This window comes from Vanacampus margaritifer, chromosome 5 (assembly GCF_051991255.1).
Source record: "Vanacampus margaritifer isolate UIUO_Vmar chromosome 5, RoL_Vmar_1.0, whole genome shotgun sequence".
NCBI lineage: Eukaryota > Metazoa > Chordata > Actinopteri > Syngnathiformes > Syngnathidae > Vanacampus > Vanacampus margaritifer.
This window is the reverse complement of record NC_135436.1, coordinates 23,514,399-23,534,737: the sequence shown is the minus strand read 5'-3', so window position 1 is coordinate 23,534,737 and position 20,339 is coordinate 23,514,399. Positions and strand designations below refer to the sequence as shown.

The following is a 20,339-nucleotide window of genomic DNA, read 5'->3' as shown; positions in this document are numbered from 1 at the left end:
ACAACAACATGCCAATCCTAAAAATAACAAATATGTCTCCCGGTTACACTGTTATCTTTAATTTATGTTAATATCAATGGCCTTATCCTTTAAAGCCAGCTTCAATTTGTTGTCTGCTTTGGTGAATGATGTCAAAAGTTCAGATAGCTCTGACTCAGTTTAACACACGCGACCTGTACAAACATATTGTTCTACTGTCCACACACGTATTATCATACTTAATTAAGTCACATCATATAACAGAAACGGTTCATGCTAAGCAATTTGGCACTTTGAACACCTACATGAATAAGTGCGTCCTCTAATCACCAACATGGCGCCAGTGAGTAGCAATTACCACCCACGTTCTAAAAATAGCTCAGCAGGGATAGGATATTGCAATTTTCTAGGAACACTGTAAGAAGGGATTATTTGAAAATGTAAATACGTCCAGAGATTTATACTAGTGCATATTATTGATATTCATACCCTGTTAATGACACTAGTCAACAAATTTTGACTAATTGTTTTAATCAGAGATTAAATTAGCTTTTGTAGATCAAAATTCCAAATCTGCCCTGGATTTTCGCTAGCACGGCAGATTTTCACCATAATAAACTGTAATATAATCTAAAATATACAGATATTTTTTAGTATTTTTTATGCATTAACGGTAAGGTTTAGCAATAGGTAGAATTTTTTTTCTGAAACATCATCCTTAGCTATAAATTACAATGCATGTTAAATACAATTCATTTTGCACAAGCTTTAATAGGTCAAACTAATTTTTTAAAATCTCAAAAACCAGATGTGCTAGAAAAAAAAAGCAAAGATTATTTTTTTGATTAGCTTAAAAAAATATGTAAAGTGTCCATAACATGTCCAATTAAATTATTTTATTAATTGTTAAAAAAAAAAAAAAATCATTATGATCAGCGCCTTCACGTTGATGCTGTTTACGACTGCTAAAACGATCATTGAGCCCTCATTGGTTAGTCTTTTCCAAAAGGAGAAAAAAGAAAGGATGAACACTGACTTTGCTCCTACTGTGAACATTTTATGATTAACAGCAGATGGCCACTGCTGCAATAGAGCAAGTGAGATGTTGCTTTGGATATACAAGATTACTACTGCACAGTCAATGTTGAGAAAATTCACCTGAAATTCACAAATTATCGCTATTAGATTGAGATTCCGAATAATAAAAACACAAAAAACGAATCCATCTTGACAGTTTGGCTAATGTGCTTAACAGGTGGAAATGATCATATTTACTGGCAAATGTTTGCCAAAACGTAAAGAGCAAATGGAGTTTTTTTTTGATTTATGAGGCATGAACACTCGCAACACTTTCTACAGGAAAACTGAAATGCGTGGTGTACATTCCATACATTATACAAGTATAATCCATTTAACCAGCACTATATGTCCGCCCCCTAACCACCACCAGGATTCACTCGCTTATAATCCATTGCACGTTACTGTTATTATCCCTTTGTAGTGGTAAAGGAATTCAGGAGCGGATCTCCAACGGGGGATTGCGCAGCACATGTAAGCACACCTGCATACAATACTGAAAAAAACAAGATTAGTGTAGCACACACCGCCCATTTTACATTTACACAAACAAACAGGGTTTAATGGAATCATTTAATGGTTTATCCACACTTATCCCCCCATTCATGGTGTCATTTTCCATCCTGGTAAGAACACGTTAAGTTGTATTGATTGGAACACTGGGCAACAATGAGCAAACAATTGTGTGCATACAGATCGATTGCACACTCACTGTCAAATCTTGAAAATCCGAAGAATGGTTTTACTCGAGGACACCGTGTTCCCGCACATTTTCACAGCCGAGAACTTGCTGAGACGAATGATTGCCAAGAATAAGTTGGATCTTAAGCCCTTTTGGGGAACATTTAATTGGTAGTTCAAACACTTTTAACATGTGAATACTGTCCCAAGATCGGGAAATACATTTTAGAAAGGACTTGGGGGAACCTCGTCGGAAGGAAACTGCATTTATGGATGTTCTGTTTTAACGTGAAAGTGAACATTGAAGTCAGCCAAAGAAAATGTTTATCCTGGACTTGAAGCCATTGAAAATATTGAACATGAAATATATTTTGTATCTATACACATATACATATATATTAGTGCTGTGAAACAGTTAAGTTTTTTTTAACAAATCAATGTCATTATTTTTCCACAATTAATCACAATTGCTTACCTCTAGTTTCTATGACGCTCGTAACATCCCACCCCCCGCCTAGTTAAAACAACCACCCCCACAAAAGTCTGGTGCGATTTAGAGGCATACCTTTCCAATACTGGGCTCTCAGCTGTTTGTTTCCTTGGGTCACCTTTTGAACGTTTAAGCAAACACATGCAGGAAAGTTTACAGTCAAAATAGACACAAAGCAAAAGGATATATTAGTAGCAAATTACCTCGTGATGTTTGGGCCGAGGCAGAACAAAAAAAAATACAACTCAGCGGGATCCATTCCATGTAGAAAGCAAAGTCCATAAACACATTCTCAGATGAAGAATCCCATCAAACACATTTATGATAAATGACAACATAGATTCTGAGACCGGTGACCCGTCTCGGGTCCAACGTCAGTGATGTACGACCTTGGCTTATTGGTGTTCTTCTCGATCAATGGACACAAATTCACACATTTGGTAGAAAGTCATTGCAGAAATGAAAGGTCAACCAACTCTACTTTACTTCCTGTGTGCAAAAACGGCCTGATGTTCAAATAGCTTTGGCTTCTACAGTATATAGTGATGAGCCTAATCAGACAAAATGTTATTTTAGGTAATATCATCTCAAGGGAAAACTAATCAGCTGCAGCACAAAATGTTCGACAAGACTTCAAATCTTTATGCCAAGAGTCTTTTGATTCCACTCACCAGAAAAAAAGAAAAAAAAACGACAATATGAATTTCTAATCTTTCAATGTCAAAGATGTGACAATTTCCTAATAATACAGTATAATATATTTACAAAGATGAATGCCAAACAGGGAATTCATCAATCCTACAAATTTTCCTTCAGCCATTTCACGTAGTTGTCCGTCATGCGGTGAGCGATGAGGAAGTCCATCGGCCACATTGTGAACATGAGGGCTCCGTGAAATCCCGCCTCGTAGTGTTCGTGCGTCACTTCCACGCCGGCGGCGCGGAGACGCGTGGCGTACATGATCCCGTCATCTCGGAGGACGTCGTACTCGCACGTGATGATGTAGGCTTTGGGTAGGGAGCGCAAGGCTGCGTCCGGAACCAGCAGAGGGGACGCCCTCGGGTCAGCTAAAGATCGAGACGGTCCACCGCTTTCGAACCCGGCCTCCCCCTGCGCCAAGGCGGGGGGGCTGTAATTGTAGTTTCTGTGATAGGTTTCAGGCAGGAAGGCGCTCCAGTTGACGAACTTCAGCAGAGTGGAAGACTCGGGGTTGTTGTGTGTGTTTGCCATCATGGCTCTGAAAAACGCCCTGTCGCTGGTGAAGTACTCGCTCCAAAATCGGACCATGAGCGTGCGCGGCAAAATAGGCATATCTTGATTCTGCTGATAAGAGGGCGTTTGGAGATCCAATGCCTGGAGCACGGGGTAGATGAGGGCTTGGGCTTTCAATTGAACCTTTTGTGTTGGGTCCTTCAGTAACTAGAACGATTTGGAGGAGAGTAAAAAAAACAAAAAACAAAAGCAGATATCTATCTTATTGAAATCACTAACAGCATCTGATGACATCAAGGCATTGCATCTACATGTTTATTTACAGTACAGTGGTCTTCATATAAGCAGTGATTAAAAGCAAACATGATCCATGAACGCCTGAGCCAAAATCAACATGCCATTCACACACGGTCACGCATGACATCCAGAATCGTTTTAGGGAACTGCAAAGTTGACTTTAGAGGCAGCCGAACATGAATGAACATGACGGCTCAGATATCAAACTTAACCACCCGTGTACATGTGTCACCCATATCACTTTCACTAACTGAAGCAAAAAAAAAAAAAAAAACATGTACCTGTTGGGACACGGCGGCTGCCAGATTTCCCCCAGCACTGTCCCCAGACACCGCAATTCGTCCCGGGTCCACAGAATACTGGGCAAGCACGCCTACCTGGAGAAAGTGCTTGACAACACGATAAACATCCTCATACGGGATAGGGAAGTGGTGAGCGGGGGCAAGGCGGTACCTGTAAACAAACAAGTTGAAAGTAAATGAAAGTAACTTGAACTCCACTCCACTCAACCCCCCCACCTTTCTGGCTGATTTAAGTTCTCAGATCCTCCACTCAAATGACCCCACAAACTCCTATGAAAGTCGATCCAGAGATTCAAACAAGCCCAATTTGTAAGCTTTCAATTCGGTGAAAGATGTCAGCCTTTCATTTTGTTACATCAACAAAACAAGTTAAGCCACACACACGGACGACCTCCAAACTGTGAAATTTTGAAATGAATTTGGAAGTGTGGAGTGTCTGTGTTTACATAGCAATATCAGCAACATCTGACAATAGTTCAGATATCATCTTGAGGCCGAGTGGTACGAATTATCGGAGTTAAAAGCTACTGCATGTGTGTCGAATGTCACAAGGCAAATCGTGTGCACCACTGAAAGGACAAAGCTTGTAGAGGGGAAGTCAGGCTAGACGGAAAATGAAAACCCATTTAGCCTCACTCCGCTGCACCCCCAATTCCATCCAGCTTGTGACTAACAAGAGAAGACAGGCACAGACTGTGTGTGACAACAACACATTTTGGAAGAGGAGATAAGACAGACATGATAAGACTGAAATTGCAACAGTTATGAACTTTATACTTCGTATATTCTGTTGCAATAAATATCAGGAAGTGCATCGGAGACTTTAGCTCTCCTTGCCCACATGTGAGAGCATTGCAGTTTCTTAATTGTACAGTCATTCAGCACTTGCGAACGACGACGTATTAGGGCCACGTATATTTTTCTTTTCCGGGAAAAGAAAAAACATGCAAATTTGCCACTTTGTAACGTGGCAAATTTGCCACTTTGTAACGTGGCAAATTTGCCACTTTGTAACGTGGCAAATTTGCCACTTTATGAAGTCACAAAAGTGGCAAATTTGCGGAGATGAAAACTCAGAAACCTACTACAAATACATAGCTATAGTCTAATGCAGTGGTGCCCAAGTCCGGTCCTCGAAAGCCCATATCCAGCCTGTTTCCCATGTCTCCCTCCTTCAGCGCAGCTGAGTATAATGATCAGCTAATCATCAAGCTTTGCAGAAGCCCGATAACGATCCTGATCATGAATCAGGTGTGTTAGTGGAGAGTAACATGGAAAACAGGCTGGATAGGGGCTCTCGAGGACCGAACTTGGGCACCCCTGGTCTAAGGTGAGGATTCATTGGTGGTTAATGGGTTTATAAAATGAACGATGGAGACAGATTTAATCTTAATTTAAACTTTACTAGTCATACACGGCAGCTAGAGCGTCAACACTTCCTGATCCCCTATCAGCTGACTAACACTAACCAATCAGAAGCTAGCATACTTTAGGTACATGCAAGTGAACGACGGGCAGATTTGACACATCAATTCAGCTACTTTTACAAAAAAAAAAATACAAAATTATTAAATGTGTGAATAATAATTCTGGAAAGATAAATGTACAAGTAAATACTGCATACATTTTAACAAATTAACTTAAATGCTTGATCCTCACGGCGCGGACCTTCGCAAAGGGAGGCGTCGTCGTCGCTGGCTGTACCAAACGCTTCAAAGAGCGAACGCTTATAGTTCATCTCTGCTAAAGAAATTACTCTCCTTATTTAAAAACCCGACATCCGAGTAGTACGCTATGTGTATTTCTCTTAAGTTCCTGCGTTTTTTTTTTGTTTTTTTTTCATGAATTAGCCACTTTATAAAATTCGCGTTTTTTTTCTTGGAATATTAACCCCCCTGGAAAAATATATATATACATGTCCCTAATAAGCCGTCGTACTTTCGGCTACGCACATTTTCTTTTCAAGTTTTCAAAAACTTTTTGGATGGGAAGGATTTAGGGGGAGACATATTGAATGTTTTCCCTCTTTCTCAGTGCATTTCAATGGGCTTCAATTATAGCAGATTTTCGCCTACTCCCTGCAACACATAAATTGGGGTTCGGCAGTTGTGCGTGAAGTTACAAGTTACTGTACTTACTCTACAGAGAGAACCACTGCATTCAGCTCGGTGGCTATTTTTCTGGCAACGAGATCATAAGGACTCATGTCTGTGAAGAGAGACAGAACACAGACTACACTTCAGAGGGCAGCATTAACCTCTAAGGTCAAATTCAATCCATTAAAACATTTCAGTCAACGTCATATTTGTTGCAAATTTGTATTCCCATGGGAAATAATGAAAGCAGAGCTTTTCTTATTGCTTGCTTTGTGTCATTTCTAGTGCAAACTTTTTCTCAACATCCAATGTTGACACGCTGATCCTTCTGGTGTAAAAGTAACAATAACGCCAAAGAAAAGGAAAATCACAGTCAGTTTGATGCTTTGTGAACTTCACTCTCGTGATATCATACAAAGTACATGATAATGGTATTTGTATTTAGAAGTTCCACTGACTGAATTTAGTTTAAGGGATTGAAGTCAGCAATCAGTAAGGCAAAAAATGTAGTGCACTACTTGGCTTCAACCAGTAGGGGCGCTGCTTTATTTACTTTGCCATCTAAATAAGGTGATGGGCGCGATGGGAAGTACTTTAAGGAAACTCCTTGTGGGCAGCATGATTTTAGTCAACACCTCATGGGCATCCAAACAAGAGTTGAAATATTTAAAACCAATTGAAACGACTAATTTCCCCTTGTAGTATACTATATATAAAATATATTCCCTTCATAGGAGGTAACGTATCTTAGATTTAGACAAACAGATTGCAAGAACAGCATGACATGTGTCAAACTGAACGGTGTGTCTTCGGGGTTCTGGATTAGCAAGGCCGGGCACCCCTATGAGGTACCCACCGCTCCAACAGACGGCATGTTATTTCCTCAGGAATGGAAGAATTGTGTAGAACAGCTTTGTAATTATCCACAATGTATAAATATCACCATAATCTAGTCTTTTTTTGTGTTTTCTTAAGAGAATGCTCATCTACTTACAAGAGCTCCCCAGACACCATCCTCCACCGTGCAGGTATATGAGAGCCCTCCTGGGCTCTGTGTTGCCACTTTGCCGCTTGGGTTGGTAAAGCAGCACCTCCACGCCGTCGAAACTCTCTACCGTCACGTGGACGTGTTCGTCGGAAACGGGTGCAATTCTTTCAATCAGGGTGACAACATACATCACTCCCATGTAGTCCTTTAGTCCTACTAATTCACTGAAGTCCGCCTGCAAGGGGAAATTTGGTCAATTTGTTGTGGGATTACCAGAGGTAGTGTTAGCACTATCATTTGGAACTATCCCTACATTTAAGCAACCAAACAAATCAAAAACATTACTGACAAAAACAGAACCAAACACTTTTAAAACACACACACACACACACACACTGTACACACATGTTAGACAAACACGTTAGAATTTGAGCAGATTACTTTCATATGACTGGTTGATATAAACACATTAAAACAACTGTAAAATAAAATATGTACCCCATCTACAATAATTTAATTTGTTCTATATTGTTTCTAATGAATATATATATATATATATATATATATATATATATATATATGAATATATATATATATATATATATGTGAATATATATATATATATATATATATATATATATATATGTGAATATATATATATATATATATATATTCACATATATTCATATATATATATATATTCATATATATATATATATATATATATATATTCATATATATATATATATTCATATATATATATATATATATATATATATTCATATATATATATATATATATATATATATTCATATATATATATATATATATATTCATATATATATATATATATATATTCATATATATATATATATATATATTCATATATATATATATATATATATATTCATATATATATATATATATATATTCATATATATATATATATATATATATTCATATATATATATATATATATATATATATATATTCATATATATATATATATATATATATATTCATATATATATTTATATATATATATATATATATATTCATATATATATATATATATATATTCATATATATATATATATATATATATATATATTCATATATATATTTATATATATATATATATATTCATATATATATATATATTCATATATATATATATATATTCATATATATATATATATATTCATATATATATATATATATTCATATATATATATATATATATATTCATATATATATATATATATATATATTCATATATATATATATATATATATTCATATATATATATATATATATATTCATATATATATATATATATATATATATATATATATTAGAGCTGTCAAACAATTAATTGTATTGTAAAAAAAAATTTGATCAGATGAATCACATTTTAGTATTTTAATTAATCACGATTAATTGCTTAGTTAAAAAATTTTTTTTATCAAATTTGAAGAGCACTGGTTATGTGTTCATTCTTTTGACATTTAATTCTAATAGGACGTCTTCAACATTTTTGGATCCACTGCTCATGCTCGTCCTCCTCTTTTTCTAATCAGTTAATTACTTGCATAATTTAAAATGGAAAAAATGACCCCAATATTTTGACATGAACAAATATTCTAAATGTGATACGCAAACATTTATTAAATGCTTTAATTTCACGTATGTAATTATGTTTGTTGCTAAAACACGACCTGTGCTACTTTAAACGTAGCCATCTGCTGTCGCGCTAAAGGATAATCTATGGTCAAAATTAATAGTGCGATTAATGCGATAACTTTGAGAGCACTATTATATATATATATATATATATATATATATATATATATATATATATATATATATATATATATATATATATATATATATATAAATATATATATAAATCTTGGCCCCCGCCCCCTCAACAAAGCACATTGCATCCTATTCTATCCAAAGTGTTAGGAAGAAAAGGCTCCTTGTACATACATGAATGATGCTTAAGACTACAAGCTACAGGGCTAAGAGGGAGAGACCGCATGTTCCTGCAGTCATGTGTTTAGGCAAGGAACATAAATTGTTAAAACCTAAGAGTATGCCGCAAATGCAACAGTGAGTAATGAGAGGGAAGTTCAGGCTGATTAGATGTTCTTTGTCTCGACTACCCCATGACGACAAATTGTTAGCTTTGGTGAGAAAAAAATGACACTACAAATTGTGAGGGCAACATAACAACAAAAATAAGTTGGTGTCACTTGTAAATGCACATTTGGGACTTTTCTTAAAAATGTATTATGACAAATAAATTGGCATCTGAATTAAAAAAAAAAAGAGTCATATTAATAACCCTTGGCAGGGATCAGAAACAGTATACCACACGCAGTTTCCTTAATAGGCTCTATTATTAGAAGGTGTGAGCAGGACTATACTACACATGGATTAGCATTTGACATAATCTGGTGCAACCGCTATGTAGAACCACATCAGCGAAATACAATTTAACCTATTACCTATAAGACGTGATCAACAATACAGAATCTTGAATGCATAATTTAGTTGTAACATGATATGAACCGAAATGAATACTGGTGGTGCAAAAATCTGTACTGTATGCAGTTTATTTATTTATATTTTACAAATCAAAAGAATAGATTATCATATAAATAATAATTAATTACAAGTACTCAAATTGCACTTTCTACCCACAAGCACACTTTGAAACAGAAAAGAAGAAATGAATAAAAGATAAACTGTGTATAACTTTTACATCTATGTACCTACTCCTGCACCTCTTTTACATTTTCTCCTTATTGACTGTGTGATTTGCGTGCTTACCAGGTGGCTGAGACTTCTGAAAAAAGTGTTGGTCAGCATGAGTTTCCATCTCTGGTCGATATCCTCGGGAATGGGCTCATAAACATAATAAGCACTAAAGGAGCAGACAGCCACGAATAAAACGATGCTTCCCAGCCTCATCGTGCAGCACGCGTGTGGGGAGACGACACCACTCAAGATTGTTTACTCACTCACTGCAAGGGGCGACTCAACTCGCGCGCGAAAAAAAAAAAAAAAAAATCCTCTCCCCTCCTTTTCAGCTGCACGTGTTTGGTGTCATTTGGTGGTTTTCAGCGTGCGCTTGTAAGAGTCTTCTCTATGCGTGCTCGGAGTGCGGTTTGAGTGGTCCAGTGGCAGCTGAGTGGGGGTCATATAAAAAAAGAAAAAAGAAAAAAACAGTAGCGTGCTTGCACGACAGGAACCGTCCCACCTTGGCCCGAGCCGCAAATTCTTCAGGTGCCTCTGGATCAGATGCAGCACCCACAGGATGAGCCACAACTTGCGGCGAGGTAGCTCTGTGGCGAAAGTGTTGTTTGGTGTCCCACCGGGTCTTGTAGCGCTGAAAGGAAGAAGAAGAAAAAAAAACATAAAATAATCAATCTGGTAAATAAACAAGCCTCATCATGATAGCGGTTTCTCGAGTAACATATTCCCTAATATAGCAACATTTAAGGGGCAAACATTTACATCTCTATAGCAAATTTTGATTTCATGTCACAGTTCATTCTAGTTCACAAACGTACGCTAAATGTTTGGCTCGACATTTAATGGTCTCATTTGCGAATTTCAATGAACCTTGACGTGACAACATTCGCTAGAGTCGCAAATATTCACCCTCTCAGTGGGATACAGACAACACGCAAATGTTTAGAAAAGTATTTGCGAAAGACAAGATGGTGACAATTGGCGGCTATTTGGGGCAGCATTGCGAGGATTAGCAACTAGTTGCCGCTCTTTTGTCACTATTTGGGTAACCTGAACCGGACTGTTGGAATAGCAGGTAAATCTATAGACCCAAAACAATGAATGTGCACAAATCTTCCCTAGCATTCAGTTTTCTGCTGTCCACCATCTAAGATAGATATGTATAACTTGTAAAAATAACAGAATCGTTATTACTTACAGGCTGGTGCAGGCCAGCAGTTAACTTAAATTTTTCATTTCAGAAATATACTTTCGTGTAATTTGACGCAAACATCAATAAAATTAAAAACACCTTTACTTTTTTTTTTTGCCCCCTGGCACCTCGGGCAGGCCCCAGTATGCGGGGATGGCCCCGCCGGGCTGGTCCCATATGCCCGTCGGGGTCCCGGTGGGGTAGATGGGGGTTTGGTGGGCTGGTGCGCCTCCTGCCCCCGCCCGGTTTGGGGGGGGGGGGGGGGGGTGCTGGTCGCTCCTCTTAACTCACTGCACTAGTTTTGCACAATACACTTTTATAGACATATAGGGCACATAACACACTTTGGGGGGGGGGGGGGGGGCACTGTCTTTTCCCTACAACTCCCCTCCAATTTTAATGCACCACACAACTGTGTGTGTGTGTTGGGGGGGGGTGCCATCGGTAGGGCCAGACCACACTATAGAGCAGTGCTGCGGTCCCCTGTCCGCCCCCGCCCCGCCACGCCCCCCGCCTATTTATTTTTTTAATGCACCACATAAAAACACCTTTCCATTACTTAATAGAGAATGAGCAATTCCAAAATCAATGGAAAAACATCAGCACCAATTCGTATCTTTTTCATTTTACAGTATTATTAATATTTTGCAGGTAATGTCCTAGAGACTTGCGTCATCAATGCTCACCGTCGCGCTGTGATGTTAGGAAAAGTGAAGTTAAATTCATTTGAACCAGTGCTCTCCTTTCCTGTGTTCGAAAGGAAGCACTTTTTCATCTCTCCTTGACCCGATGATGTAATCCAACAAAGGTTACGGAAAGATGAAATAAAGGTTAGGAGATTTTACTTTACAAAGAGACCTATGGAACCTCTAAGAGGAAGCCATTGCACACTGAAGGAGAGTGAAAAGGGAGAAATTGCTCTCACAGGATCTGGTTCACATTTGGTGACCTTCGAAGCTGTCATATTCAATATTTTAACAAGATGACTTTACAAGGGCATGTTGAAATACTTTTTAGAAATGGCATTCTTAGTTGGCATAAGTGTCCTGACTGTACTCCATCCAGCACTACGGATATCAATAACAACAAAAAAAACGTTCAAAAATTCAAACCTTGGATTTTTTTTCAAGTCCTTGGACATGACAGATAAACTAATGCAAAACACATTAGAGTCAATTCACAGCAAGAGGGAGTCTTGTGTGCATATTTTACAGTAGAGAGGAACTTCCAAAGTCAAACAACCAGTTTGTTGAGCTAGTCGAACTGTTTTGGACAACTTGTGGGTGCTCCACCCGGAAAATGCAACTACTCTCAATGTCCTAAACATCGGATATTTTCTTTCCAAAGAAGAATAGTGCCAAACTCACCCGATCTGGCCCCGTGAGATATTTGTATTCCTTTTTCCCCAAAATCAAGAGGGTGACCACGAAAACCCTTTATGAAGCAAGGATGACATGAAGATGGATATGATGCAGGAAGAATTTTATTTTATTTTTTTTAAGAGTGCATGAATGCACGGAAGGCTAAGAAAATGTGTTAAACTCTTGGGGTATTCCTGTTAAAGTGAAAAATTGCAATTCGGATTTGAAAACACACCCTCATGTGTTATCTGTTCCAAAGTCTAAAATTTATGATTAAACATTTATTAACTTACCTAACAGGCTGTTATATCAAATAGACGACAACATGTAAAGTAACAATAACGCTCTTAACGTTAAGAATGACACGGAGCAACATCACAATAATAAGTTCACACTAGCATAAATTAAACTACTAATGAGATGTCAATTTTGACAATTGCAGTAATCCCCCCTCCACCGCCGGTGTTACAGTATGTACCAGACCATGTGTTAAGTACCAGACCACTTCCACCATAAGTCAAATCTACGATTTATATATTAAAATATCCTATTCGTTTTTTTCTGTGTGTTTTTTTTTTACAGCATTTGACACTTGTTTAAGATCTACAGTGTAAAAACACAATACAAACTAGCTTAAACGTATTAAGAGGAAGTGATGGATAAAATATATATTATACATTATAAAACAGCCATCGCGCTCTTTAAGTGGGATTTCAGCAAAACTAGGCTGTGCAGGTCATTTCCTGCCTTTATTCAAATTTACACCAAAATAAATTGTGCCGCCATCTACCAGTCGAGAGTGGAATTGCACTGGAAATAGATAATTAGACCAAAATAGAGTTCTTAACGTACAAAAAAAAAAAAAAATCCACATAACCTGGAACCTGCGATGACTTACTCTACCATTCGAACCTCACATACTTGCCGTTTAGCACCCGTGGATTCACATATTTTGATTTTTTTCTCTCTCCCTGATTGTTTTTAAATAGGAGGGGGGGGGGGGGGTGGGGGGTGTAAATGTTTTCTCCCTATATTTCTTTGCTCAGTCATATGGCTACAGGCGATCATCTCCAACTGGCAAGACACTGGAATACTTGTTACACTGTAAAAAATAGTACAGTATTTGAAATGACATGACACTGTAATACTGTGGACACACTTTCTTATCATTAGAAAATGTCACCAAAAGCCAAAGAAAATAAATTTGATGGTTTAAAAATCTGGCTAAAGGTGCACTGCGGCTCATGTTATTTGTCAATGCTTTGACAAATGACACATTTCACTTTGTTTTTAGAAACCAACCAGCATCCATGCAACTTTTTGTTGACTTATAGGTCATATTATTCCAAACTTCCTTTTAATGGCAGCTTGGAAAAACTAAATTGGCAAGCAAACAGAGATGTTCATCTTCCAACTGGTTTGCTACTGTGGTAGAATAGTAAATGACTTTTCTGAATACAAAACTACACTTGAGACACTCAGGGACTTCCCCACCATCCTTCACTACACACTTCAGAGGCGACCACCTAGTTTGGTTGATAAATCTTTCATCAAGCCCTTCGCTCTTGTGTAAGCTAAGGCGAAGCGTATCAAGGAGCTCGAGTGTGGATGTCTTCATCTGCGTTGAGCCATGCTGTGCGATGCCACGTCAACACCGAACACCCTGCTGGGCACGAGGGAAAGAGTGCTCTTGCATTAATTAAAATGCGTGAAGAGCTCATATTTTACTAGTATTTTAATAAGTAATTTTCTGCTTAACCCTCATTGGAGCCACATGTAGCATCTCTGAAATTCCGAAACCCACTGGAGAAGTCCCAATTTAGCAGCGTAAGCACGTTTCAAAGTTTTGCATTTGCAGAACTCCTGCAGAGGTGACGCTATGCAGCATGTCAAGGAGAGGGTGCTCTGTTCCGAGTTAAAGGGTACTGAGAAACATTTTTTGACATGATAAATAGGAAACAGAAGGAAAAAAAAAAGTAGAAGAAAATGAATGTCAAAGTATTGGATGCTGCATGATTTTGTGTTATTATGGTGCAGCACTAATTAGCTCTTGGGCCCTCAGCACATTAAGCTAACACCAACAGTAACACACTGTTTCCTTCATAACAATCTTTAAATGTTTTGCGATTCCAGAGCGATTTTTTGGTATTCATTTGGCCTAAAATAAAAAGTTTGTTGACCCCTGTACAGTACACTAGGGTACAAGTTGTGGCAACTCTGCCAACCTCCGCTGATGCTGCTGTGATCATGAGATGCATCCAACAATTTGAAAATTCAGTTTTCATTGACACCACAATAGTACAATGTACAAGTGAGTGTCTGTTTCATTCATCACTGGATAGCAACGACTTGGAATGAAGTTATTAAACAACAACAAAATGCTTTTGTATGGATGCCTTCAGTGTAGCCAAGCTTCATTTAAATGTAGACGTTGTAGCTTAGCTCACTACATTTTACAAGTAGCTTACCCAATACTGACAGAATTGTTACATGACCAGGGACCACAACATCAGCATGGACCTCCAGATGTATTTTTTTTTTTTTTTTTTTTTACAAGGTGCCTCGTGATCATGGGACTGAGAAACAGCAGAGGATTAGCAAGCGCTCTATCAGTAGACGGCTGTGCAACACTTGTGATAAGGAATGTTGGAGTCTTTCACCCCATTCCACATGAACTCTGCTATGAGCAGACATTGATTCCATGAAAAGTAGGTGTACTTACGCATGCAGGATGAATGAAATGTTCTTGTACAATATCAATGGAACAAAAAATGAGTTGATAGAACTAAGGTAGTGCCTTTTTTCCTATTAATGGGATTTTGTTCAATAAAATATTCTTTACATTTAACACAACGTCAGTAGTTATTCACGAAGTACCAAAACAGTGATTCAATATTAATGATATAAGTAAGTAATTTGACAGAAATAAGGGATAAATATCACAAAAGCAGAAAGATAATTCTCCATACTACTACTGATAATCATGATAACAATACCCCCCACCCCCCCCCCCCAAAAAAAAGTCTCAAAACTCAATATTTGATCAAAACCTTCATTATATTGCACTGAATGACTGTATCGTTTAGTGCCCAGCAGATGGTGCCATGACCTAACTCTGTGATGACCTAACTTTGTGCCGTGCATCCTTCTATAAAATGGCACATTGTATCGTTATCACGACTTTAAATAGACTTAAATAAATGTGAAAGTTTGCATTTTTATATTTGAATTTTCAAAAGCTTGTGTTCCGCCGTTAGCGGCAACATTGATAAACATGCAAACACATACAGTATGTAGTCACATTGGGTGGATGTGAGTGTTTTGCTGTATAAGATGGGGAGGGAAAGCATGAAACTTAAGTTTCCTTCCTGCCTACTCCAGCATACAATATTTAGCCGTATGACGCTAATTCAAGGCCATTTAGGTCGACACCTTGACTCTGCTGACCCCTACAGGTAAAAGTCCAAAGTCTTACAAATAGACACCAAAAAAAAAGTGATTCCAATTGACTTAAACAAATAATTACCTTTAATGTAATTGGCACAGTAACATTGACATGACAAAAAGATAGGAGAATTTTTTTTAAACACATTTAAACATGGATACTAGTTTAACAGTATTGTGAGATCCAAGCAAGATCATTGAACAAGTAAAACCAAATAAAACCTTCAGAAATAGAAACTAATTCTGTTAAATGTTGTAAAATACAAATGCATCAATATGTGAAGATTACTGAATAATTTACTGTAATATTGAAAATGGTAAGATCAATTTAGTTATTTTACAGTAGGTGTATAGCTATAATACTATTGCTGCTTCCAGAGCTACCCCAACAAATGAACTCACGTGTACAATATGGTGCTTTTATGTATAGGTGTCGATGACAGTTATTGATGACAAACCGACAGGATTATAACACCATTACATAACACCAGTGGGACTTTTATACCCTATAAAAGCTATAAAAGCTCAAATAAATTGCACAGATTTCATTAGGACTGTAGCCCCCCCATGACCACTCAGCATGAATTTATTGTGGCGGACATGAAGGAAGCACAAAACAGCTTTGGTGCAGGATCCCCAAGGCCTTCAGAAAAATAATGTGTGTTGTCCATATGTTCAAAGTGCAGGAAGCCCCTGGCTGTAAAGTCATCTATGGAAGGACTATTAGCCATTGCCAGTTGCCACGTAGCACGGCAGGAAGTTCTGAGCACAGCATTAAGTTTGGCGCTCTTGCTCATGCATCGGAAAGCTCATTAAAAACAGACTGGTAATATACAAGAGTATAGCAAAACATGTAAAATAGGCTATGATGAACCAAGAGCATATGAATTATCTTTGAGGCCTTGCATGCTCAACAAAATGGGTTCCATTGTGACCCCCCCAAAAAAAAAACACCAACAACAAAAACCTAAGTCCTTGTACACAGGGTATTTTTAAAGCAGAGCCCCCCTTTCCCGTGTAGAAAAAAAAATCATCCACACTGCCTCGTTTGTTAAAAAAAAAAAAAAATCCACATAATACCAGACAAAAACGGAGAAGTGCGTTTTTAAGATCATACCAAGCCTCTAGGTGGCAGTAGTTAGCTAAATACTGCCCAACTCTTGACGTCACGTCCACAATACGTCACAAGCACGGACTGTGAGCGCACACGACTTTTTTCATGTAGACAGTCAATCAGAGTGAGTACATCATGAACAGAGCATATAGGAAAATAAAGATGATAAAAACAAAATTTAAAAAAAAAAGCTTCACTTGTCTTTTCTGAACAATTTGAGATATGTGTCTCAGTGATGTTTACAACGGGCACACGCAAACATGGATCCGGAGAAATCCACAAATCTCCATTTTGGATGGAGTTTTTGGAAACCTTTGTTTTTAATGGGAAAAAAAACCCCGAGGACGTGTGAATGAGTGGGTAATCTGCAGAAAAATATTTCCCGTTTGCAAAAACCTGGACTATGTGTAAACAGGGCTGAAATGTAGCCGATTCTTGATCCTACTCTAGCCATGAAAACAACTTGAACAGGATCAAAAAGTAAAAGCTGAAATAGCTGAAAGGAGTGAGCTCAAATGGTCAAACGGAAGATCAGCTCCAGGCGTTACGCTCCACCTCCTTCCATGTTTTCGCGTCGAAAAGCAACCCATGGTGTTGTTCATAAGAAGAAGTACAACGCTACATTAGGTAAGCAACGCTAATGACGTCAGCTTTCTTCACAGGAAAAAGATAATTTCCTCCCCCCAAAAAACCTTGGAAAAAGGATGAACAAATTCACTCTTGATTTGCCAAAATTCAGGCCTGTGCAGAAGAGCCTGTGCTCAACCGAGTGCAACTTTGGTTTACAATGTTTTTGGAACGATGAGAGGTATTGCGGACAATCCGTCAAACAGTTGACAAACATCTGGTTTTAGTGTGCAGTGTGGAAGAGTACAAGAGACAACACTCCAAATATCTCAAACCACTAGACCGCATTCAGCACCAGGCTGCAGATCCCACATCAAGTCATTGAACTTGACACAAAGAAAATCCAGCTCAACTTGGTTCATGTCATAAAGTTCTGTGGTTGTTCGAGAATCAACACCATTTACATGACGTGGTTGGCAGTCTGGCGGCACGTTTGCAAATCAGCAGGAAGGGGTCAATGCCAAAACGAATTTAGTGCGGTAATTCTGTTTCAGGATAAAAATAAAACCAAATTCCAGTTTCTAATTGTGGTCCGGCATAAGTCTCTGATCATTAGGCTGGTTGTTAAGGCGATCTGCGCATGATGAGCAGCAATATTAGACTGAGGTTGATGATTGAGGTGGGATTCAAACCTTTGCGCCTCCTGTTTGCTGCTCTGCTGCGCTAACCACTGAGCCACAGAGGACTTGCTGTTATCATTGAAGTGCTGTGAAATGGTAATGAAGGATGATATTTAACATGTGAAAAGTGTCAGTAATGGGAAATCGGACGATATATATTCCCAGGATGGCGTGAATTTTTGAAGCAATTAGAAATTTGAATGGTGTGAATCGGATGTATTATTTGGGAGTTTTGCACACTGAAAAACTGTGAGGAGTAAAAATCCGAAAAACATATTCAGCATTTCCCCAATTAATAAATTGAATATCATATGGGAGATTTTCATCAGTGGCTACAGAACCCTGAATCCACAAAATCGTTGTGTGTATTCTTCCTCTTTTTAAAAGGCTTCCAGCTAGGTTTGGGTAAAGAATTTAGAAAACTGTAAGACTGACCACATGCAAAACAAGGGACATATCCTAGTTGGCTCATTCACTGCCACTGACGGCTATAGACGTCAAAGATAAAATTTAACTGGGCTGGCAGTGAATGAGTTTCGATTTAGTTCAAAAATTGTGGGGAAAAAAAAGCAGAGGATGTTGAGGGGGCGTCTCATGTAACTTGATATGTTGTGGAATGCGGAACCACACTATTAAAGTTATTCGTCTGCCAGACTACCACAGTGGGGGACACTCAATTAGCGTTTCTGTACCCAGCACTGCAAACAACGTGATACACTCACCTGTCACAATGTTCTATGGCATGCAGTCCAATAAGTACGGATCCAGAAGAAGAAGAAGAAAAAAAAAAAAGACTAATTTTTTGGTTAGCTTTTTGCAAAGTATCAGAAAATACTGCCACATGTAAACTTCAGCTTGCTGTGACTTTTTGCTGGATCAGCCCTTTGGCTTTTAAACCGAGTGTATAAAATCAAAGTGAGCGATTATTTCCCTGCAATTACTCAGAAGAAGCAAACATGGCAAATTACCAGTTGGGCCACATTTTAAGTATTGTTGTTAGAAGAACAATACAGTTGCTCTTGTCAACTTACAATCCAAGGGAAATGAGTGTCCTTGTCTAAAGGGGAAGCGGACCGAAAATAAGCAATCACAAGCAAACATCATCACATCCAGATTTCACAGCGTTTCCAATCCAACACACACCAAGACACATAATATCGCAAATCTATGCGATTCTCTATTCATTCTCTCTCCTCAGCCTTCTAAGCTTCTTATTGCTACCCAAGAATAGGCTTAACTTTTCATTTCTAGATGGGACTCGGGCCAGAGCATAATTAACATTGGCTAGGAGGAAAATCTGCTCTTTTAGCAGATTAAATTCACTTTGGCTAGAGGGGATAAGCCCCGAATCATGTATAATTGAATTTATTCATGCTTTTATCACAATTTGTAAGGGATGAGAACGAGACGAATGAGTGTTGCTGGCATTAGCAGGTGAGAGCTCTAGTAAAAATAAGGAGAAGATATTTGACCTTGAACTAGCACCAAATTGGTTCCTGTAAAAAGGAAGAATACTGCAAGGTGCCAGGAAGAGAAGACTGCTGTCCAAATTTTGTGGCATCCAGATGTTGGAATAAACAACGGCCGAGACGCAAACAAATGAGCCTTCCAATCTTCCCAGTGATCTGAAGCAACAGATGAAAGATCCCCATTATCCCCTCATTCCACGCACATGAATCATCCATCCAAAGGTTTATGAGAAGGCTATCTGATCTCCTTGCTTATTCCTCTGTGGTTCCACTGACTGTCCATAAATAGACCACTTGTGTCCCTTTCAACCAAAGAAAAGAGCCTCTGGTCCAGAATGCGAGCGACTATATTTATATTAATCAGCAGGTCCAAAGATGAGTTCAATTCTCTCGTTTGTTGTACAAAATTAGGAGACTTTTTAAAGTATTACATGCCAAAACATGCACGTTATCGTTGAAGGATGTGGGCCTGATGTGTCTTCTTTTATGAATTGAGTTTACAAATTCAACTGACAAATAGAGAGCATGCTAATCATTTAGTGGAGTCGAGCTTTACAGATACTCATCTTGAGGGATTATCATTAAATTATTCATTAAGATGAGAACAAGGTTGTTCTTAGTGCATAC

The 20,339-nt window shown here is 38.1% G+C and overlaps 1 protein-coding gene across 6 annotated transcripts in view; it reads right to left on the bottom strand.

Annotated features, from left to right (window-relative positions):
* Positions 1–1,873: 1,873 nt before the first annotated feature.
* The window catches only part of aadac (arylacetamide deacetylase), a 21,963-nt gene continuing 3,497 nt past the window's right edge, over positions 1,874–20,339 (bottom strand). For 2 of the 6 annotated variants that reach the window (XM_077565891.1, XM_077565890.1), the window contains exons 3-7: positions 9,961–10,519; positions 7,129–7,357; positions 6,177–6,246; positions 4,018–4,189; positions 1,874–3,646 (exon numbers count right to left, since the gene is read on the bottom strand). In XM_077565891.1, coding sequence (XP_077422017.1) covers positions 3,026–3,646; positions 4,018–4,189; positions 6,177–6,246; positions 7,129–7,357; positions 9,961–10,101 — 1,233 coding nt within the window. In that variant the 5' untranslated portion in view covers positions 10,102–10,519 and the 3' untranslated portion in view covers positions 1,874–3,025. The remainder of the gene's footprint in view (positions 3,647–4,017; positions 4,190–6,176; positions 6,247–7,128; positions 7,358–9,960; positions 10,520–20,339) is intronic. The other 4 variants (XM_077565894.1, XM_077565895.1, XM_077565892.1 and 1 more) reach the window with 4 other exon arrangements.